General features: G+C 40.3%; 3 protein-coding genes across 3 annotated transcripts; all 3 read left to right on the top strand.

Annotated features, from left to right (window-relative positions):
- The first annotated feature begins 4,893 nt into the window (after positions 1-4,893).
- On the top strand, positions 4,894-7,048 carry LOC143030804 (uncharacterized). The gene has a single exon (XM_076194021.1). It carries the CDS (start codon positions 5,217-5,219, stop codon positions 6,396-6,398), a length of 1,182 nt encoding a protein of 393 aa, XP_076050136.1. The 5' UTR covers positions 4,894-5,216; the 3' UTR covers positions 6,399-7,048.
- Positions 7,049-15,979: 8,931 nt separating this feature from the next.
- LOC143030803 (uncharacterized) lies at positions 15,980-18,210 on the top strand. The gene has a single exon (XM_076194020.1). The coding sequence runs from the start codon at positions 16,264-16,266 to the stop codon at positions 17,545-17,547; it is 1,284 nt and encodes a 427-aa protein (XP_076050135.1). The 5' UTR covers positions 15,980-16,263; the 3' UTR covers positions 17,548-18,210.
- Positions 18,211-20,525: 2,315 nt separating this feature from the next.
- On the top strand, positions 20,526-23,454 carry LOC143030430 (uncharacterized). Its single transcript, XM_076193578.1, has 4 exons — positions 20,526-20,848; positions 20,935-21,841; positions 21,987-22,167; positions 22,904-23,454. Exons 1-4 carry the CDS (start codon positions 20,526-20,528, stop codon positions 23,452-23,454), a joined length of 1,962 nt encoding a protein of 653 aa, XP_076049693.1.
- The last annotated feature ends 1,354 nt before the right edge of the window (positions 23,455-24,808 follow it).

Raw genomic sequence — 24,808 nt, 5'->3', positions numbered from 1 at the left:
GTCATAACTGAGGCACCATCACTTGCAAAACCAATGCAGTTACCAAGTTCTAAACCTAGATTTGTAACAGCAGCTTTAATGACTGAATAATGCTTCCCCTGTTGTGTCATTGACAGGAATAGGACCAACAAACTCTGTTACTATTCTCTTTTCCATTTTGCTGCAGTAACGTATCGTAATGCATAAATACTTCACTGTCCCAACATCGGTTGACTCATCTACTAAAAGGGCAAATTTTTCTCCTAGATCCTTCTTCAGTTCTTGTTTAAGGGTTGGGGACACAACTTCCGTAATCAGTTTGCTACATTTAGTTCTAAGAAGATTGATTTTTCCTAAGATGCTACCTTTCCCATTTTTTTTATTTTTTTTTTTTTTTTTTTTTTTTTTTTTTTTTTTTTTTTTTTTTTTTTTTTTTTTTTTTTTTTTTTTTTTTTTTTTATCATTTCACCAATCTGGTCCACAAAGGAAGTTGAGCAATGGCAGCAGACTGCAACAGCAAGTTCCAATTGTGCCTGTTTGACATCGTTGGGTGTTGTTGACTGAAAATTTATTGGTGGTGCAAGTGCTGGTGTACTGTCTTTTTCTTGTGTTTCTCCGATTTTTCATGGTTTTGTAATGAGCACATTTTGGGGTTCAGATTACAGTGACATAACTTACAATATCCCGCCTCACCAGAGCCATCAGGTGCATATTTCACCAACATAAACTTTTTCTCCCACTCAGCTCTGTACCTCCTGTCACTATCATAACTGCAGTTCCACTTCGGCATCTTAGGCTATTGAAGATTGCAGGCTGATTCTTATTCTAAAATGCATGCACCTGAAAAAATAAATACTCCTAAATAATTAAGCACTTGAAAATCACTAAAAACACTAATGAAAATTTAATGTCAACGATCTTTTCCACTCTACATAGATATAAACAACCAGAACGAACGCTTTTGTGGGATGGAAAATTATTTGACCAATCTTATTAATCAAAACACAATATATTTCTATATTCAGTACACTACCAATGTAGCCTACTCCTTGCTTGTTTATGAACATAGCTTACTATTGATTGAAGGCCTAAAATTACGTCAGACAGTTAAGAAAAAAAAAAAAAATCACGCCAAAAGCTGCACATGGATCTCGTGCGCCATCAACATCACACAGCTGATTCGTCCAATTTCATCTTTGTGCCATAAGAGAAAATGGGACAAATTGCATGGATCACAATGGTAACAAAATAAAAAGAAAAGAAAAGATACGCGCACTCGACTATATGGTAGACTTTAACTTGGAATAGTTTTGTCTTAGGAGGTGGCGAATGAACTCAGTATTCAACTCACTATTATCAGATGAGCTTACTGAAGCCAAATGAAATATATTTAAGCCACATTCTAAAAAAAAAAGCCAAAAAAGGCAGATTTAGTAATTTAGGCCAAACTAAATATCCTTAGGCCAAATGCTTGAAAAAGAAGCCAAAATTGAGGGTTTTGGCTTACAAAATGCCAATCTGGCAACTCTGCTCGTATGTTATTTGTTTACATTCATCTTGGCTGGCCGCCACTTCGTCCTCTACAAGTTATAAGTAAATAAACTTATTTGGCAAAGAATCAATATACATGAAGTGCAAAAAATAAATACAATAACACATATTAATTATTTCGAAATGATAATCACAAAATTGCCGAGGATAACTCAAAAAAACATGTACGCTTATTTCCATTGTTGTCTTCATTAGATTGTTGTTAATCTACGCTAAGTTAAACGGACAACAGACGTAGGGGGTTAAGGGGACCAGAGACAGTGGATTCATATCAATTGAATACAAATATATCCTTCATGGTATGAGCAGTTACTTAATGTATACTAAAAAGGGTAAAAATTTACTTTCGACCTTTGTTGGAATATAGCAATACAAAATTAAACAGTAATTTTGTAAATTAAAATGTATGAACGTAATATGCAATTTTGTGTGCGGAAATGAAAATAGAAAAAGTTGCTAAAACAGATTTCTTAAGTAACGAAGTTATGTACTACGAATGGTACGCCATGTTTATGGTAGATTCCGACGTCGGAGAAATGAAAGAACGATAAATTTGTCTAAACTAACCTAACCTAACCTAACCTAACCGGTAAAATTTTACTTTCGACCATTGGAGGAATATAGCCATACAAAAGCTGAGAGAGTGGTTGAAAATCCCGCCAACGTCTCTCACGACGACGAGGACCAGTCGGATGATATCTAATTTGCAGGTAATGATTTATTAAACACAGGTTAGATTAGGTTAGGTTAGTTTAGTTTTAGACAAATTTATCGTCCTTTCATTTCTCCGACGTCGGCATCTATAACAACAAACATGGCGTACCATTCGTCGTACGCGACTTCGTTACGCCAAATCTGTTGTAGCAACGTATTTTTATTTTCATTTCCGCACACAAAATTGATTTACAAAATTACTATTTAATTTTGTATTGCTATATTCAAACAAAGGTCGAAAGTAAAATTTTACCCTAAAAAGAATCTTTGAGATTCCTAGGATATCTGTGATATCCAGAAGTGGCATAGAATGTAGAAGCACAACATCATGACATGCACGCAGGTAATAAGTGTAATATTAAGGCGCTCGACAATCGTGCATATATATTTATTGTATGGTGGAGGTTATTTTCCTTGTCTGTTCATCACTTGATGTTGCCGTTAGGTTTCATGTTAGTTCTGATCGAATATGGGCACTTCCAATTTGGTAGTCAGAATGAAGTTTTGTCAAAACTCTCATCTATTGTTTACATTCTCGCATGCAACGATCATAGATACCAAGCAACAAATTCGGGAATACGTTGCTAGGGGTAATATATTCTTGGCAACTTCTTTTCATTGCGATGGATGCGGTTTGTAGGAGTATCATACATTATTTGGGTTTGGAATACTTGAGCTTCACTCAATATTTGTAATTTATATTGGAAGGTTCCAGCAGTGATTTACCATAACCTACCCCCCCCCCTAAAAAATGCTTCATATTGTTGTCATGATGTGCTAGCATGAATATGTTGTTAATCGTAACTTTTTTTTTTTTTGTAGGTGAGGGATGAGGGACAATTTATAGTTTCACCTAACCAACGATTTTGATATGTGTCTTATGTGTTTCTGGTGAAAAATGTTGTGATATGAACGATGGTGTACATCATTTCCGTCACACATGCGTGCTTTTCAAGTAGTTAATTATTAAAATTATGCAATTATGCTTACATCTCCCAACGATCTCTGGTGGACCTGTGAGAAATTGGGGTTTTTGGGTGGGGAGCACTAATAAATCGAGTAATGCCCATTGCAAAACAGGTATGAAATGAACAAGAACACATAAAAAAGATAAAAAAAACACACATAAATTTTACCTTTGAGATACGGAGTGTGGTCGGCTAACGCGAGCGGTAGCCATGTTTGTTTACCAAGTTACCAACGATTCGAAATATTTGTCGCTATATCAGCTACATTTAGCGAAGGCCACTCCACACGCGCAGGAGTTGCTAACCATAAACTAAAGTAACCTAACCGTTAGGTTAGGTTATGTTACGGTAGGTTACGTTATGTTATATTAGCTTAGGTTACATACGTTGGGTTAGGTTATGCTAGGTTAGGTTACGTTATGTTAGGTTAAGTTTGGTTAGGTTAGCTTAGGTTTGGTTAGGTTACGTTATGTTAGGCCACAATAGGTTTGGTTAGGTTATGCTAGGATAGGTTAGTTTACTGTTAGCAACTCCTGCACGTGTGGAGTGGCCTTCACTAAATGTTGCTGATATAGCGGTAAATATTTCGAATCGTTGGTAGCTTGGTAAACAAACGTGGGTACCGCTCGCGTTAGCCGACCACACTCCGGACCTCAAATGTGATTTTTTTTTATTTTTTTATATATATCTTTTTTATGTGTTCTTGTTCATTTTATACCTGTTTTGCAATGCAGATTACTCGATTTATTAGTGCTCCCCACCCAAAAAAAAAAAAAAAAACGATTTTCCACAGGTCCCCCCAGATCGTTGGGGAGATGTAAGCATAAGTGCATAACTTCAATAATTCATTACTTGAAAAGTACGCTTTTGCGACGGAAGTGATGTACACCATTGTTCATATCACAACATTTCTCTCCAGAAACACATAAGCCACATATCAAAATCGTTGGTTGGGTGAAACTTTAAACTGACCGGGATGACTTTAACTTAAACTAGCAATAGTTAAGGATCTGTAGGCTTTTTCCTCACTCATTAGATAAATGACAAATATTTTATATTTTTATTTATGGGTGCAGTGTGTTACTTGTGCCAAAATTCAATCATTTACCCGCCAATCCTGTGGCTCTGCAACGGGGGTGGGTGGGGTGTTGATGAGATGTTTCCCTGTCAATTTTTACTTTATTAATCACTAGGGTGGCCATTTCCGATTTCCAAAAAGGAGGACACTTCATATTTGTATAGTTTCGTGATACTCCAAAAATATTAGCAAGTAATAATCTTTATATCGTAATGATTAAAAAATAGTGCCATTCACCATAACCTTGAAAATGAAATATGTTGATTTACAAGATTGCTGTTGGGCTACTCCCACTGTGCACCTTGTCTCTGTATTTGATGAAAGTGAGGGGTGAATCTAACCTAACCTATAAGTAATTTACTTATCATGGAGAGGGTGGGGGGTTCTTCGAAAAACGGAAAACAAGTGATTTATTGTAAAAATGAATATCAGAATCTCATGAATCTCTCCAACGTTGATTTTTGAAATCCTTGATTGATGTGTGTGTGTAGTTGTCCTCTGCAAATTTTTTTCCAAATATTTCTTGTTTCCAGCTGTGGTGTTGTATCCTAAAATTGAATTCCTTTTCTTGTGGGCTCTATTTCATTGCATTATTTGTTCAGTCTTTCGCTTTATCATTTCCTGAATGATTTTGACTACTCCATATTATTTAGTATTTGTTCAACCTTCCATTTCTTTCTTCTTTAAACTTCTTGTTACAAAATGTTTATTCCCTTCCCCGATTTCATTTTGGTTAATACCCCACTCTACTTGTATTCCTTGGTGTCACTCTTATTCCATTCTCTCAAAAACTTAGTTGTCATACTTATTACATATTTACTTTCAGGATGAGAGTAGCTATCAACAATTCCTGGAAAAAAGGTATCTGAAGATTCCCTATATTCGTCATATAAATAATCTTGTGTCATCCATGGCACACCTATCTCATGAGTCATCTTAAATATCACACGATGACCCACACTAGAAAGAAACATTTTCAATGTGACCTGTGTGATGCAGTTTTCTCGACAAAGGGTGATCTTAAACGACACGCGGTGACCCACACTGGAGAGAAGCCTTTCCAATGTGATCTATGTGATGCAACTTTCACACAAAAGAGTAGTCTCAAACGACACGTGGTGACCCACACAGGAGAGAAGCCTTTCCAGTGTGATCTATGTGATGCAACTTTCACACAAAAGAGTCATCTCAAATGTCACATAATGACCCACACTGGAGAGAAGCCTTTCAAGTGTGACCTGTGTGATGCAGCTTTTTCAGGAGGGACTGGTCTCAAATATCACATAATGACCCACACTGGAGAGAAGCCTTTCAAGTGTGACCTGTGTGATGCAGCTTTCTCAGGAAAGGGTAGTTTCAAAGGACACATGATGACCCATACCAGAGAGAAGCCTTTCAAATGTGACCTGTGTGATGCAGCTTTCTCACAAAAGGGTTGTCTCAAACAACACCTGATGACCCATACCAGAGAGAAGCCTTTTAAGTGTGGCCTGTGTGATGCGGCTTTTCCACGAAAGGTTTATCTCAAACGACACCTGATGACTCACACTGGTGAGAAGCCCGTCAAGTGTGACCTGTGTGATGCAGCTTTCGTAGCAAAGGGTGATCTTACACGACACAGAGTTTCACACACCGGAGAGAAGCATTTCCAGTGTAGCATGTGTGATGCGTCTTTCTCACGAAAGAATGATTTCAGAAGACACATGATGATCCACACAGGAGAGAAGCCTTTCCAGTGTGACCTGTGTGATGCAGCTTTTACACAAAAGAGTCATCTCAAATATCACATAATGACCCACACTGGAGAGAAGCCTTTCAAGTGTGACCTGTGCGATGCAGCTTTCTTACAAAAGAGTCATCTCAAACAACATGTGGTGACCCACGCTGGAGAGAAGCCTTTCAAGTGTGACCTGTGTGATGCAGCTTTCTCACAAAAGAGTCATCTCAAACAACACGTGGTGACCCACACTGGAGAGAATCCTTTCAAGTGTGACCTGTGTGATGCAGTTTTCTCAGAACCAAGTAAACTTAGACATCATGTGGTGACCCACACGGAGGACTTATTTCAAACGTCACGTAATGACTCGCAGTTCCTCACAAAAAGTTGATCTCGTGTGTTGCATGATGACTTATGCTGGTGAGAGGCCTTTCCAGTGTGACCTGAGTGATCTAACTTTCCTGTATGATGGTACTTTCAGCTATTAAGTACTGATCCACTGTTATAAACCAGTTGGGTTGATGGGTTATCACGTGCATACTGTCAGTTGAAATCTTAATTGATTTACTCTCAGTTGTGAAGTTATTTGAGTGACCTTTGGCCTATTGTGTAATTGCATTTTTGCTTGTTCCAGTGTGACCTAAGTGATATAACTTTCCTGTATGATGGTACTGTCAGCTATTAAGCACTGATTCACTGTTATAAACCAATTTGGTTGGTGGATTTTCATGTGCATAGTGTCAAATGAAATATTAATTGATTTACTCTCAGTTGTGAAGTTATTTGAGTGACCATTGACCTATTGCATAATGTGTTTTTGCTTGTTCTTTTTTTTTTTTTTCAAAATTCCTAAGTGTTCCATCAAGTGCATGAATATTTTTGCAATTACAAAAAAACATTGAAAATATTAGAATATTGTGCAACTGGTGGGTATAGATATTTGTATGTCATGATGGATACAGTTCTGTTTACCTTATTATTGTGTAAAGTAGTTGGGAGTATACGCCATAGTTATTTGTAATCTGTATGGTGAATTGTTGATTTTTAATAAAGAAGAAATTCAATTTGTTTCCTCAACTTTGTTATTGTATGTAGCAAAAAGAATTTCTGGAGTCTAGTAGATTTGATTGTAGTTCTTCTTCTTTAGTACCTCCTGAGACAGAATTTCATGGTCTGATCATTTCTGAAATATATCATGACGCCTTCATGACAAAGGATTACAAAGGCGGAGCATGCCAACAGGAGACCTTTTGGTCCGTAACTAGGTCAGATGTGGAAAAAAGTAATGACAATAAATAAAAACACAATAATATAGATAATAATGCATAGGTATATTCAAATAAAAAACAGGTAAATAATAAATGATAATAAATTGACAAATATCTAATAATGTGAATCAAGTAAATAACAATCAGACATGATAACAAAGGTGAATGATATAAAATAAGTGACAGTTTTTACAGCATCTTGCTTAGGTATATATCTAAATCAGTGGTTCTTAACCTTTTTTGGCAGCGACCCAAAATTTTGCACAAATCAAGCATCGCGACCCAAGCCTACATAGATATACGAATTGTCTTTATAAGTAATATGATTATGCTTTATGCTTTGGAGTTTTTATTTAATCATGGTCTGCTTAGAATCCTAAAACTAGGCATCATGTATTTTAATTATTACAGTATATAATTATAATATATTTGTAGTGGGATAATTATTTTCTGCAAACCCTTAGCGACCCAATAAAATGGCTTGGCGACCCTAATTTGGGTCGCGACCCAGGGGTTAAGAACCACTGATCTAAATGATTCTTAAATCTTCGAACTGAACTGCATTGCACTTCCTCTGCAGGACGTTTATTTCATTCATTAACTACATTATTTTTGCCAAGAATAGCTTGTTCGTGGCGTTTAGTAGCAGTTGTGCATGTACTTGTTCCCTCTTGACTCTTGGGACAGAACCTCTTTGCTAGGTCGAGTTGTGATGTCTTTTTTTCTGTTAAATTTGTTGTTTTCGTGAATTTTACATATTTTGTGACGCATATCGGTTTACAATTAATCTTTCTACAAGCATTTGGTGGAGGGCAATCATTTTCACGTGATGATCTTCGTTATGAGAACTTTTGTGTCAGATGATTTCTGATAAGTATCATGACGCCTCCATGGCCTCTCGTGTCTCTGTCCGTACTGTATTAAACGTAATTGTTGATTGGCGTTTCTGCATCATGTCATTATACAAGTGATTCTTAGCCAATATACACTATAGCTTCTTCGATGGTGAGCTCAGAGTGTGTAGTAACTGTGTGTAGTGATTGGTTTGTTATGTTGTCCTTTTCCATTTAATTGATACAATAGTGTAAGACTCGCGAATCACTCATTCAAAACTAACGACTCTTTTCACCGAATCTGGTGAATCGTGTCATCGTTTCCATTAAATCGTTTACTTGGAGTTTGTTAACACCCTAGCATTATGTATATGTCGGTTGTTGTTGTTGTTGTCGTTCCCTAGACTGTCTGTCCGAGCAGTCCCGTCTCCCCAAGGAATGCCATATAGAGTGTATGTTGTGTTGTTTGCGTGCATGATTGTGTATAATGCAGTCTTCCATTATGTGTTGTATGGTATGGGGTGAAGTGTTACATCCTGGGCAGCTGTTCACAACGCGGTCATCCAGCCTCTTCTGGTAGCTTAGAAGTGCTGGGTGGTGACCGCACCGCAGTCTGGCCAAGAGAAGAGGGAGGGAGGAGGTTGGAGGGGAGTGGAATATGTATATCCAAGGCTTTTTCCCCCTTCCAAGGGAGGTAGCCAAAAAGGGAAAGGCACAAAAACACTCCCACCCATTTCATCCCTAAATACACTCCACACCCCTCCCACCCTCCCTCTCATCTGAGCACCTCCTGGATGACGGGTCATCCCTGCACCCTGCCCACCGCCCTGGGTCAGAAGTAGTGTCGCAAGACACAGCACATCCACAGCAAGGCCGCTTCATTTAATCGGCGACCCCCCCCCTCTCCGTCCCCCTTTGCATATAAGGCGAGGACGGGGAGAAATCCCTTCGGGCTGCGTCAAAAATTACTCACACATACTACCCCACCCCCCACCCGCCCATTCCTCCTCATGCAGTCACAACATCATCCATATACAACCATTCTCCACTCACCTGTCTTCCGTCCTCTCCCTTCCTTCCTCAACAGACATTCCCCTCTTCCCCAAAGCCCCCTTCACCCCATCCATCCACCTCATCCTAGGATGTCCCCTCATGTTCACTCCCTCCACATCTGCCTTCCATACCTCTTTTACTAGTCTTTTTCACTCATTCTTTCCATGTGTCCAAACCATCCTAATATTCTTTCATCAACCCTATCTCCCAAATCCTTTTTCACCCCTGTTCTCCTCCTCATCTCCTCATTTCTCACTCTATCCAGCCTAGTAACCCCCATCATACTTCTCAGACACCTCATCTCAAACACATTCAAACTCCTTCTCTCTTCTTCTCTTATGTTCCACGTTTCTGCCCCATACAGTGCTGTTGGCACAATCACTCCTTCATACAGTCTCCTCTTCGCATCCATTCCCAAATGTCTATTCCTCATTACATTCTTTAAACCACCAAGGCACTTACTCGCTTCTCTCAATGTAAATTCTACCTCCACCTTCACTCCACTTTTTCCTGCTACACTTGCACCCAAGTATCTAAAACTATCCACTTCCTCCAGTCGCTCTCCCTTAATGTTCACTTCCAGTCTACTGCCACTTTCACCCCTTGTACATCTCATCACCTTACTTTTACCCACATTTATCTTTAGCTTTCTTCTATCACATACTCTCCCAAACTCTGCCACCAGCTTCCTCAATCCTTCCTCTGACTCTGCCACAAGCGCAGTGTCGTCCGCAAACAACAGCTGGCTCACCTCCCACTTTTCTCCATTTTCTTTAACCATCCCTGACCCACTACCCTAGCATTCACCTCTCGCACCACCCCATCCATGTACAAGTTGAACAGCCAGGGCGACATACGCATCCTTGACGAAGTCCCACCTTTACTTCAAACCACTCACTCTCTCCATTTCTAATCCTGACACATGCTCTACTACTCTCATAAAAACTCTTGCCAGCTCCCAAAAGCTTTCCTCCTATCCCATAAATCTGCAGTGCCTCCCACAGTGCCTTTCTGTCTACCCTATCATAAGCCTTTTCCAGATCCATAAAAGCCCAGGACAATGCATATGTTGCTAGGTCTATAAAAGATTTGTTACCTAGTGTATCATAGCGATTACCTACTCCTATCCAGAACTGAACAGAGTCATCTGGTATTTTGTTGTCAAATACTGCCTCTTCAACCCAGTTTATATGTAATACATTCCTATACTGCTGTTCAATGCCATTATATCTATGTGTTCGTAAGGTAGGGAATGGTAGATCCTTATATGGCACCCTTGCTGTTTGACTCAAAATTTTTGATGGGTCAAGACTACTGAGACCCTTGTGTATGTTCCTCGTAGGAGGCAGACGTGTCTCAACTTGCTTGATGGCCTCCACGAGAAAGCTGTACTATCGGGACTTGACGTCCTGAACTTTCGTTTCACCACTAACTTGATGCATCTCGATATACCTCTCCACTTCCATGGCAAAGCGAGCTCCAAAATCTACTTCGGATATAGCTAATTCACTTTCATCTGGGCTCAAAACTCTTGCCCGTAGACTATGATGATGTTGAGCAAGCTCACCTTCCATGCTCTGAGGATCGGCATCCGTGGCTTGAAAATATGAGTAGACGCCTTCAAACTCCATAACGATGGGTGTGACACAGTGAAAATACCAATAGTTGATTGGGTCATTTAGGATGTCAGAAATCATACGTGCCTTATACCTGGCATCAGCTCCACTAGCCTGCTCAGCACACATGAAGTATGCCTTAAGTTCTTCCCAGTTCATCAAGATGCTGTACATTACTTTCCCACGTACTAGCCATCTGGTCTGAGAAGATTGCTGAAATGGCAGCGAGGTTCCTTTCCTTTCTTCAGTTGGGTCCATTATGCTAAACTATTGTTTGTAAGCTGCCCTCCTTACTGTACTCTTGGAAAACCATTTTGGTATTTCTGAAATTAAAAATCTCAAGCATGAAGGCAGCTTCTCAAATGCATGCTTCACGGACAGTGCTAGAGAGTGACAAATACATTTTACTTGCACACAATCTGGAGACTCCTGCTGTATTCGGGTCCAAACCGAGTTATTAACTCCAGTCATAACTGAGGCACCATCATTTGCAAAACCAATGCAGTTACCAAGTTCTAAACCTAGATTTGTAACAGCAGCTTTAATTAATGACTGAATAATGCTTCCCCTGTTGTGTCATTGACAGGAATAAGACCAACAAACTCTGTTACTATTCTCTTTCCCTTTTTGCTGCAGTAACGTATCGCAATGCATAAATACTTCACTGTCCCAACATCGGTTGACTCATCTACTAAAAGGGCAAATTTTTCTCCTTCTAGATCCTTCTTCAGTTCTTGTTTAAGGGTTGGGGACACAACTTCCGTAGTCAGTTTGCTACATTTAGTTCTAAGAAGATTGATTTTTCCTAAGATGCCACCTTTCCCATTTTTTTTCTTTTATATCATTTCACCAATGTGGTCCACAGAGGAAGTTGAGCAATGGCAGCAGACTGCAACAGCAAGTTCCAATTCTGCCTGTTTGACATCGTTGGGTGTTGTTGACTGAAAATTGATTGGTGGTGCAAGTGCTAGTGTACTGTCTTCTTCTTGTGTTTCTCCGATTTTTCATGGTTTTGTAATGAGCACATTTTGGGGTTCAGATTACAGTGACATAACTTACAATACGCCTCACCAGAGCCATCAGGTGCATATTTCACCAACATAAACTTTTTCTCCCACTCAGCTCTGTACCTCCTGGCACTATCATAACTGCAGTTCCACTTCGGCATCTTAGGCTATTGAAGATTGCAGGCTGATTCTTATTCTAAAATGCATGCACCTGAAAAAATAAATACTCCTAAATAATTAAGCACTTGAAAATCACTAAAAACACTAATGAAAATTTAATGTCAACGATCTTTTCCACTCTACATAGATATAAACAACCAGAACGAACGCTTTTGTGGGATGCAAAATGATTTGACCAATTTTATTAATCAAAACACAATATATTTCTATATTCAGTACCCTACCAATGTAGCCTACTCCTTGCTTGTTTATGAACATATATTACTATTGATTGAAGGCCTAAAATTACGTCAGACAGTTAAGAAAAAAAAAAAAATCACCCAAAAGCTGCACATGGATCTCGTGCGCCATCAACATCACACAGGTGATTCGTCCAATTTCATATTTGTGCCATATACTCACCAACGCAATGGTGGTGCATGTTCACGAATCTGGGCACCTCCCACAATGGAACCGAGCCGAGATTCTACACGAAGGTATGGATAAAAAGACCAGAAAATCTATAGAAGCTGCGTACATCACCACTCGTCCGAATATCAACAATAAGGCTGGGAGCACCTGGGCCAAATCTTCAGCGAATATAGCGCTTCGTGATTGGCTGTCTCAGCGGGCCAATCAGAACACAGTGCTCTACGCTCGCACACCCCCTTGAGCCATATGGCGTGTTTATAAACTCTGTATGTATCTAGTATGCTCATTCCTTTGAGAAATGGGACAAATTGCATGGATCACAATGGTAACAAAATAAAAAGAAAAGAAAAGATACGCGCACTCGACTATATGGTAGACTTTAACTTGGATTAGTTTTGTCTTAGGAGGTGGCGAATGAACTCAGTATTCAACTCACTATTATCAGATGAGCTTACTGAATCCAAATGAAATATATTTAAGCCACATTCTTAAAAAAAAAAAAAAAAAAAAAAAAAAAAAAAAGTAATTTAGGCCAAATGCTTGAAAAAGAAGCCAAAATTGAGGTTTTTGGCCTAAAAAAGGCCAATATGGCACCCCTGCAGTCGTATGTTATTTGTTTACATTCATCTTGGCTGGCCGCCACTTCGTCCTCTACAAGTTATTAGTAAGTAAACTCAATATACATGAAGTGCACAAAATAAATACAATAACATATTTCGAAATGATAATTACAAAATTGCCGAGGATAACACAAAAAACTTGTACGCTTATTTCCATTGTGGTCCTCATTACATTGTTATTCTACGCTGAGTTACACAGACAACATACGTAGAGGGTTAAGGGGACCAGAGACAGTCATTTCGTATCAATTGAATACAAATATATCCTTTATGGTATGAGCAGTTACTTAATATGTACTAAAAAGAATCTTTGAGATTCCTAGGACATCTGTGATATCCAGAAGTGGCATAGAATTTAGAACCACAACATCATGATATGCACGCAGGTAATACGTGTAATATTGAGGACGCTCGACAATTGTGCACATGTATTATTGTATGGTGAAGGTTATTTTCCTTGTCTGTTTATCACTTGATTTTACCGTTAGGGTTCATGTTAGTTCTGATCGAATATGGGCACTTCCAATTTGGTAGTCAGAATGAAGTCTTGTCAAAACTCATCTATTATTTACATTCTCGCATGCAACGACCATAGATACTAAGCAACGAATTTGGGGATATGTTTCTAGGGGTAATATATTCTTGGCAACTTCTTTTCATTGCGGTGGATGCGGATTGTAGGAGTATCACACGTTATTTGGGAGTGGAATGTCACAGAGAGAACCATAGGTTCACTCAATATTTGTAATTTATATCGGAAGGATCCAGGAGCAGTCATTCACCAGAACCTAACCCCCCCCCCCGCCCAAATGCTTCATATTGTAGTCGTAATGTACAAGCATGAATATGTTGTATATATTCATAACTCAACAAATCACACCTACAATGCAATTTTTATTTTCTTTTTTTTGAGGGATGAGGTTAACATAACCTAGCAATAGTTAAGGTTCTGTAGACTTTTTCCTCACTCATTAGATAAATGACAAATATTTTATAGTTTTATTTATGGTTGCAGGGTGTTATTTGTGCCAAAATTCAATCATTTACCCGCCACTCCTGTGGCTCTGCAATGGGGGTGGGTGGGGTGTTGCTTAACTGTTTCCTGACAAATGTAAATCATTTAAGGATTTACAAGAATCATACATTGATTTCTGACATCCTTGATTATTGGGGGGGTGTAGACACTTGCAACTATGTTACCAATATTTCTTATTTCAAGTGATCGCTGCTATTGTATCTTTCATCATATTCTGATTTTAATTTCTTTCTTGTGGCTTCTTTCTCCGTGTAACGTTTACTCATACTCTCCTGTGCCTTATTATTTCCCATTCAATAATTTTCACTTTACTAATCACTAGGGAGCCATTTCCAAATTTATATATTCTTTATTTTATTATTTATTTGTTTATTCATTTATTTTTGCCACACCCCAAGAAAGGAGGACAAATGCACGTCTGGCGTGAGGTTGTGCCAGATAGAGGACAAAGTTCTCAAAAGGGAGACATCTAGTCACCTAGGAAATTGAATATCATGTTGATTTACAAGTAGAATTGCTACACAGCACAAGTATTTACACAGATCACACGTAATTCATTTGAAGTGGTTGTTTTCACTGAACTATAAATCAACAAGCTGATTCCTTCGTGGGCCTTGTTATAGTAACTAATGGAAGTGAGGGGTGAATCTAACCCAACGTAGTTGTAGGTAGGGACAGGTTAGGATATATTGATTAGAAATGATTTACTTCTCACTCAAAGATGTCATAAATCAATATTCTATATTTTCATTTATAGGATTCTGGTGGTATTAGTGTGAAATTTTACTTGTTTCCCCCCAAAATGGAAAACAAGTAATTTGTTGTAGAAACCAATACAATATTAGATTATCATAAATCTCTCAAATATTGATTTATGACATCCGTGATTGGTGTGTGTGTGTAGGGGCGGGGATGGAAACCAATAAAGGATTTACAAGAATCACATATTGATTCCTGGCATCTTTAATTATTGGGTGGGTGACCTCTGAAAAAAATGAAATAAAATAAGTCCAGTTATCTGTGTTATTGTGTCCATCATACTCCAATTTTCCCCCTTTTTATTTTTTCCGTTTGTAATATTTATTCATCTAATCATGTGACTTCTTATCTATCAATTTTCATTACCTTTTCACTCTTTTATCCAGCTTCTGTAGTTCTTCATAGTTTTTACATTTGTTCAATCATCCATTTTTTCTCATTCTTTTCTTTTTAATCTTCTTTGGTATGAATTGTTTGTTATCTTAATTTGTTGCACTTTGGTCAATGTATTTGTATATTTTTGTGATACTCCAAAAATATTAGCAAGTTATAATCTTTATATCGTAATGTTTAAAAAAAATAGTGCCATTCACCATAACCTTGAAAATGAAATATGTTGATTTACAAGATTGCTGTTGGGCTACTCCCACTGTGTACCTTGTCTTTGTATTTGATGAAAGTGGGGGGGGAATCTAACCTAACCTATAAGTAATTTACTTACCACGCAGAGGGTGAGGGAGTTCTTCGAAAAACGGAAAACAAGTGATTTACTGTAAATATGAATATCAGAATCTCATGAATCTCTCCAATGTTGATTTTTTAAATCCTTGATTGATGTGTGTGTGTAGTGGTCCTCTGCAAAAAATTCTGCAAGTATTTCTTGTTTCCACCTGTGGTATTGTATCCTATAATTGATTTCTTATTCTTGTGGGCTCTATCTCTTTGCAGTATTTGTTTAGTCTTTCGCTTTATTATTCCCTGAATAATTTTGACTACCCCATATTATTTAGTATTTGTTCAACCTTCCATTTCTTCTTCCTTTAAACTTCTTGTTATGAAATGTTTATTCCCTTCCCTGATTTCATTTTGGTTAATGCCCCACAATACTTATATTCCTTGATGTCACTCTTATTCCATTCTCTCAAAAACTCAGTTGTCATACTTATTACATATTTACTTTCAGGATGAGAGTAGCTATCAACAATTCCTGGGAAAAAGTATCTGAAGATTCCCTATATTCGTCATATAGATATAATCTTGTGTCATCTGCGGCACACCTATCTCACAAGTCATCTTAAATATCACACGATGACCCACACTAGAGAGAGACCTTTTCAATGTGACCTGTGTGATGCAGTTTTCTCGACAAAGAGTAATCTTAAACGACATGTGGTGACCCACACTAGAGAGGAGCCTTTCCAGAGTAATCTATGCGATGCAACTTTCACATGAAAGAGTCATCTCAAGTACCACATGATGACCCACACTGGAGAGAAGCCTTTCAAATGTGACCTGTGTGATGCAGCTTTCACAGGAAAGGGTCATCTCAAAAAACACGTTTTGACCCACACTGGAGAGAAGCCTTTTCAGTGTGACCTGTGTGATGCAGCTTTCACACAAACGAATGATCTCAAACGACACCTGATGACCCACACTGGAGAGAAGCCCTTCAAGTGTGACCAGTGTGATGCGGCTTTCTCACGAAAGAATGATCTCAAACGACACATGTTGACCCACACAGGAGAGAAGCCCGTCAAGTGTGACCTGTGTGATGCAGCTTTCTCAAGAAAGGATGCTCTTAAATATCACATGATGACCCACACTGGAGATAAGCCGTTCAAGTGTGACCAGTGTAATGCAGCTTTCTCAGGAAAGAGTTCTCTCAAATATCACGCAATGACCCACACTGGAGAGAAGCCTTTCCAGTGTGACCTGTGTGATGCAGCTTTCACAGGAAAGGGTCATCTCAAACAACACGTGTTGACCCACACTGGAGAGAAGCCTTTCCAGTGTGACCTGTGTGATGCAGCTTTCACACAAAAGAAAGATCTCAAACGACACCTGATGAGCCACACAGGAGAGAAGCCCTTCAAGTGTGACCTGTGCGGTGCAGCTTTCTCAGTAAAGAGTAGTCTCAAACAACACATAGTTTCACACACCGGAGAGAAGCATTTCCAGTGTAGCATGTGTGATGCGTCTTTCTCGCGAAAGAGTGCTTTCAGAGAACACATGATGATCCACACAGGAGAGAAGCCTTTCCAGTGTGACCTGTGTGATGCAGCTTTTTCATGGAAGAGTTCTCTCAAAAATCACATGATGACCCACACTGGAAAGAAGCCTTTCAAGTGTGAACTGTGTGATGCAGCTTTCTCTCAAAAGAATAATCTCAAACAACACGTGGTGACCCACACTGGAGAGAAGCCTTTCCAGTGTGACCTGTGTGATGCAGCTTTCTCACAAAAGAATAAACTCAAACAACACGTGTTGACCCACACTGGAGAGAAACCTTTCCAGTGTGACCTGTGTGATGCTGCTTTTTCACGAAAACATGTTCTTAAACAACACGTGTTGACCCACACTGGAGAGAAGCCTTTCAAGTGTGACCTGTGTGATGCTGCTTTTTCACGAAAGAATATTCTTAAACAACACATGGCGACCCATACTGGAGAGAAGCCTTTCAAGTGTGACCTCTGCGATGCAGCTTTCTCACAAAAGGGTCATCTCAAACGACACGTGGTGACTCACAGTGTGAGATAAGCCTTTCAAGTGTGACCTGTGTGGTGCAGCTTTCTCAGAAACAAGTAAACTTAGATGTCATGTGGCGACCCATACAGGAAGGAAGCCTTTTCAGCTTTCACACGAGGACTTATTTCAAACGTCACGTAATGACTCACATTTCCTCACGGAAAGATGATCTCGTGTATTGCGTCATGGCCTACGCTGGTGAGAGGCCTCCTTTCCAGTGTGACCTGAGTTATATAACTTTCCTGTATGATTCTACATTCAGCTATCAAGTACTCACCCACTGTTATCAAGCAGTTCAGTTTGGTTAATGGGTTATTACATGCATACTGCCAGTTGTAAATCTTAATTGGTTTACTCTCAGTTGTGAAGTTATTTGAGTGACCTTTGGCCTGTTGCGTAATTGCATTTTTGCTAATTCGTAATTCAAAATTCTCAAGTGTTCCATTAAGTGCATAAATGTTTTTGCACTTATGATAAACGCCGAAGATATTAGAAAATTGTGCAACTGATGGATATAGATATCTGTATGTCATGACGGAGTTCTGTTTGCCTTAGCATTGTGTAAAGTCGTTTGGAGTATATGCCATAGTTATTTGTAATTTGTATTACCGTAAATATATCTTCGGTAACATATTCAGCAGTGTTTAATTTATCCTATGAGACACAACACCCACATTTCAATAGTCTTTCCGAGAGTGATATAAGATATATGATGAATTGTTCATTGTTGACAAAGAAGAAATCTAATTTGTTTGCTGAACTTTGTTATTGTTTGTACCAGGAAGAATTTCTGTAGTATATTTGATTGTGCTTGTTCTTCATGGTCTGATCATTTCTGAAATATATCACGACGCCTTCATGACTTATGTTTTTGTCCACTCTCTATAAACTGTAGTTGTTCAAGGATTTTTCTGCGTGTAACACTATCTTTAAGCAAGTCTGTTAGGGTAATGTACGTTGAAGCTTCCTCACTGGTGAGCTTTTTCTGGAAATACACTTTAGTTGGGTTATTATTATTATTGTGGTTATTATCTTTAATTTTAATCTATTGTTTTTAATTAATATGTGTATTTATTCACTTCTTTATTTTCCTTTAAGGCCTCGTATATTGGCTATAATTGCTTCTAATGATGGGAGCTCTAAAAGACCACTGTTGGTCCTGTTGAGGTTCTGGATACGTGGTGGTCGGTTTGGATGTTTTACAGAGGATTACAAAGGCGGAGCATGCCGACAGGAGACCTTTTAGTCCATATCTAGGTCGGATGTGAAAAAATCATAATAATAATCATTTGATAAATGAAAACTATAATAATGTAAATAAATAGAATACATAAATGCACAGGTATAATTAGATAATAAACAGGTAAACAGTAGATAATAATGAATTGACATATAACTAATAATAAATGAAAATCAAAACAGACAAATGATAAAACAAAAACCTGAACTAGGGCCACTCTGACCCGGTTCTTGATCTATACGCGTTGTGGGCACACATACACACACACAATTACAAAGAGCAATTACAAAACTAGCACCAACACTCTGAACTATCATATGAAGAGAGACTAACAAAACTTGAACTACAGACATTAGAACAAAGAGACAGAGGGGACTTGATAACCATAGAATCATGAAAGGCATAAAAACTATTGATAGAAAGGATCTAATAAAATGGAATAGTAGGAATACAAGAGGGCACGAAAAGAAAATCAAGAAAGACAGCTATAGAAGGGACCTGAAAAAGAACAGCTTTCCCCACAGAGTAATAGGCATCTGGAACAAGTTGGACGAAGAAGTGGTGTGTGCAACAACAATACATGAATTTAAAAACAGTTTAGATAAAATGAGATATGATGGCGGGACACCACAAGCATAGCTCCCCTTCCCGTAAAATATAGCTAGGTAAATACACACACACACACACGGCAAACAACAACTACATAATGTATTGGAACGACATAACAATTCATCTATGGGAAATTGACCAAAATGATGGAGAAGCAAGTAGAAAGAGCTAAAAGCCAGATGACGGTGATCTAACAGTAGATGTGACCATCGAATACTCCAAATCTGGCTAACTACTGTGACTCAAAGTAGCCCAGCGGTGCATATTGACCCATGTAAACGACAAGTTAGAACAGGAAAAAGCTATCGCGGTAAAACTAAGGAGATTCAAAGTAATGTCAAAGAAAGTTAAAGTACACCTATGCAAAAACTTTGTGAGATCAATAATAGAATACCCATACGTCCCTCTCAATACTCTATCGAAAACCCCACTACAGAAACTACAGACCTTTCAAAATAAGTTCCTCAGTCTTGCCAGTGGTCAACCCCCACCATTTCACGAAACAATCAAAGAAATCCACAAAAGAATCAACACGCAACCTCTCAACATCACACACCACCGTATGTGGATTCAAACTTGGGACAAATTACTTGAAGAGCGCACTACCCCAGAGCATCCGAAAGGAAGCGAATGCCAAGAAAGAGTAGAGCCCCATACATGGGTGGCCAGAGAGTCTACCAAGAATCCAGACATTACCGCCACAACCAGTGTACATTGCATCAGACCAGCATAGTAAACTAAACTGAATTGGAACTAAACAAAACAAAAAAAAAAAAAAACTATGTTAGCTATTCCCAATGAATACACAAGGAGTGTCGTCCCCCTATTTCCTTTCCAACTTTCAGGCCACGGGCCTCTTCCTAACTTACTAGTCTCCTGCCCAGTGTGTATTTTCACCTTGGTCTTTGGATCGCGTCTTGGACTCGTGATCGACAGCTATTTCCCTCACGGAAGAGAGCTCAGATCTCGTATGAACGATCTATGGGTAATGCTTTGACCTTACATGCACACACACACACCCAACTCCCCGCCCACAAGAGTTGGAGTAACGACTCGAAATACTGAAATTATTTTCTGCCCCGGGCGGAGTCTCACCACTTTCATCACCCCATGGGGAAGGTTCAGGTTCTGCCGTACTCCCATGGGCCACTGCTCCGCCGGCGACGCGTACACCAAGCGTTTTGACGATGCCATTCAGGGCATTACGAGGAAGTACAAGTGTGTCGACAATACCCTCCTCTACGACAGCAGCATCGAGGAGGCTTTCTGGCACACTTACGAGTCCCTGTCGACGTGTGCAGCCAAGGGGATTACGCTGAAGCCGGAGAAATTTCAGTTCGCTCGGAGGGAAGTCGTCTGGGCTGGGACGAATATAAACCCACGGATGAACGCCTCGCGGCCATCAAGAACTTCAGCATGCCAGCCAGACAAGCCCTCCATCTCAGACATCAGGTCGTGGTACGGGTTCGTGAACCAGCTCGCCCCCTTCCTCACCACGGCCCCAATCATGAACGACTTTAGGGAGCTCCTGAAAAAAAAACATGTGGCAGATCGGTATATTGGAACGAGCAACTGCAAGAAAAGTTTTGTCGAGCCCAGGACACCATATGCCAGCTGGCCAAGGACGGCCTGGCGTACTACGACAAGACACGCCCGACAATAGCCATCACGGACTGGAGCAGGGAAGGTATCGGATTCATCATCCTGCAGCAGTACTGCCACTGCTCATTCGCTGTTGCCCCCTTCTGCTGTAAGGCGGGCTGGCGCCTGGCCCTGTGCGGCAGCCGCCACCTCACTGCTGCTGAGGCTGGCTACGCCGCAGTAGAGGGAGAAGCTTTAGCCGTGGCGTGGTGCCTCCAGAAAGCCAGGCTGTTCTTGCTGGGATGCCCAAACCTCACAATTGTCACCGACCACCGCCCCCTCACCAAACTCTTGGGGGACAGAGCTCTGTCAGAGGTGGTCAACCCGCGGCTCTTCCGGCTAAAAGAGCGAACGTTGCAGTACCGCTTCCAGGTCAAATACCTGCCCGGGAAGAGAAACGCCGCGGCGGACTTTCTATCCAGGTACCCGGCCCTCAGAAGCCCCCCATCGAACGTTGACGCGGACCTGGACGAGGACCTCACCGAAGCAATTGCAGCTGCTGTGATTGCCACAGCCGGATACAAGGGTCACATCCTGGATGAGTCAGCGGTGAGAAAGATCGCCGCCGACGACCCCGTGTACCAACTACTGCTGGCCAAAGTGCTAGCCTCGGACTGGCACCAACACAAATCACAAGAGGTGACCTGCCTGCGCCCGTTCTATGGCGTAAGAGACAGGCTGGCAGTTATCCAGGACCTGGTGACGTACGCATTCCAACAGGGGTGTGCACGCCTCGTGATCCTAGAGCCCCTCCGCCCACAGGTGGCTGCGAACTTACACGCCGGGCACCAGGGGCTCGAATCGATGCTACGGAGGGCAAGGCAATGCGTATACTGGCCCGGAATGGAGGGAAACCTGCAGCACTACAGGGCATCCTGCACGTCATGCGAAACACACGCCCCCTCGCAGCCCGCGGAGACACTCGTCATCACCCCCCCCCCCCCGGAATACCCTTTTCCAGTCTACAGTGGCAGACATGTTCCAGCACGAGGGAAACACTTACATGGCGTACGCCGACAGGCTCACTGGTTGGCTGGAGCTTACCCACTTCCCCTCCGGTGCCACATCGCAAAGAATCAAAACCCAATTGAGGCGTTACTTCACGCGATGGGGTGCCCCGGAACAACTGTCCACCGACGGAGGTATGAACCTGGCGAGCAAGGAAATGGCTGAATTCCTTCGGGACTGGGGCGTCACAGCACGCCTATTGTCAGCACAAAACCCCCAGTCGAACGGGCGAGCAGATTACAAAGGATTTACAAAGGCGGAGCATGCCGACAGGAGACCTTTTGATCCATATCTAGGTCGGATGCAAAAAAAAGGGGGAAAAGTCATATCAATAATAAATTAAAACTATAATAATGTAAAAATAACAAATAAAATACATAAATAAATGCATAGGTATAGTTGAATAACAAACAAAAAGGTAAATAGTAAATTATTATAAATTGACATATAACTAATAATAAATGAAAATCAGACAGACAAATTATAACAAAACAAAAACAAATAATATAACATAAATTATAATCATTACAGCATCTTACTTAGGTATTTATCTAAATGATTCTTAAAGCTTCGAACTGAACTACATTGTACTACCTGTGCAGGAAGTTTATTCCATTCATTAACTACACGGTTGGCAAAGTTGTTTCTACCTACTTCCAAATTGAATCTATTTCCGGACAGTTTGAGACCATAGTTTCTTGTCTGATTCTCATTCAATGTGAAAATTTGGTCACTTTTGATGTTGTCAATTCCCTTTAAAATCTTAAAGACCTGTATCAAGTCACCTCTGAGTCTACGCTTTTTTAGGGAAAACAGATTCATGTGCTTAAGTCGATTTTCGTATGATTTATTTTTGATATTTGGAATCAGTTTTGTGGCTCGCAGAGGCGGCAGTAAAATCAGCCAAGAAAATTATCAAAGCCAACACGGGCGGCGGTGGGACATTGGACACCGATAAAGCCTCCCTCGCTTTGCTCCAGTACCTCAACACTCCACTGCGAACAATAAACAAGTCTCCCGCCCAACTTGCTGCCGGCAGACAGCTACGCGACGGGGTGCTCACGGCCCGTTGGCACCTTAGGGTGGACAGGCACTGGGGCGGAACGCTTCGCCAGAGAGAGGTGCAGATGGGGGAGGCTGGTAACACCCTGATGGCCAATAGCACACTCAGACACCTTCAACCCCTGGCCCCCGATACCCGCGTGAGGGTTCAGAACCAGGCATCCGATGTGTGGGATCGCACGGGCCTGGTAGTGGAGGCGCTCCCTCACAGGCAATACACCATCAGGCTCGACGGGAGTGGCCGCATTAGACTTAGGAACAGGAAACGCCTTAGGCTTACTTCCGCGCGTGCATTAACAGAGGCACGGAACGAGGTGACCTTAACAACCGATCCCCCATCAACTCCTCCCCCACCCTAGCAACGCCTGAGAAGACAAACGAAGCGCCCAGGGTGGCTAAATGACTATATCTAATGTAACGTCGTTTTTAATGTAATGTACGCCCATTGTAATGTATAACGGGCATTGTCCCGCTACACTCACAGCTTGTGACTGGAACTGTATTCTATTTTGTTTCTTTGTATACCTGGCCACTTTCGTTTCCTTGTGCCTTGTGCCCTGCTGTACGTAATGTTCGTCAGCTCAATGTGTCCTTGAGCACACATTATCTTGGAGGGGGGATGTTGGGTGGTTACAATACGTTTTCCCTCGGCGCTACATATATAATTATTCGCGGGCATTACTTACCTAGGCAGTCGCTGTACGTCCTTAGAGCCAGGACCAAACCGTTATAGAAAATTAAAATTCACCTATACGAAGCCTTGGTGAGACCAATAACACTACTTTTTTATGTTTTTATTTCTACCAAGGTTGTTGTCTCTCCTGGTTTTAGAAATACAGTTGAAAATTGCATACAATCGAGATTTCAAAATATTATTAATGTTTTATATACATAACAAACTATATCAAACTACGATAGTACACTATATTTAGCATATTCACATTGTCTTGAATTGTAGCTGATATTCCATTCTTTGTATTTCCTGTTAAAACTAATTAGAAAATGTAAGTATAAAAACATGTGACAAGGAAGAGCTTAGTAGAAATGCACTGATGAGCGTGATTTCTTATTGTGAACTTGATCTTTACGCACCAGTAAATAGTCTCCCATCATAGCAATCTCCCAGCTTCCTTGGTATCTTTTCTCCATTGCAGCAATGTCCTGACGGAAGTTCTCACCATGCTCTTCACTCACTCCTTCAAAGTTTTCACGAAACACTCGAAATATGAATGCAAAAAGTATACCTTTAATGGCGTTCTACATCCCAAGTTCTTATAGCTTTCCAAAATTTTTGCTACAGGCTGCTTGTAGTTTGGGTCTTTATTGTTACCAAGGAATCCATTAACTGTATCTCGAAATGCAAACCACGACTCTCTTTCGACATTACTCATTGCATTCTCAAGTTATATTGATACATTTTCTTTATTTGCGGACCAGTAGATATACCACCCTTAACTTAATAAAGTGGGGATAGCAACACATTGGTAGGCTCTACAAGAGGTTATCTAATAACATTGAGTTTTCCTGGCTGCAAGTCACCTCGAGGAGACCACTCCACTTTCTGGTACTGTTCATTATCAACCCGACTATTCTATAGGCAAAGAAAACAAGAATACTTGGTGTATACACCCTGTAATCCAAGTAAGAAGTCGATAATTTTAAAATCACCACAAACATGCCATAACATGTTATATTTTTGTATTTAACATAAAC

The sequence above is a fragment of the Oratosquilla oratoria genome, chromosome 12 (assembly GCF_046742065.1).
Source record: "Oratosquilla oratoria isolate Oo_2021 chromosome 12, ASM4674206v1, whole genome shotgun sequence".
NCBI lineage: Eukaryota > Metazoa > Arthropoda > Malacostraca > Stomatopoda > Squillidae > Oratosquilla > Oratosquilla oratoria.
The sequence above is the reverse complement of the archived record's forward strand: the minus strand, read 5'-3'. Positions and strand labels throughout refer to the sequence as shown.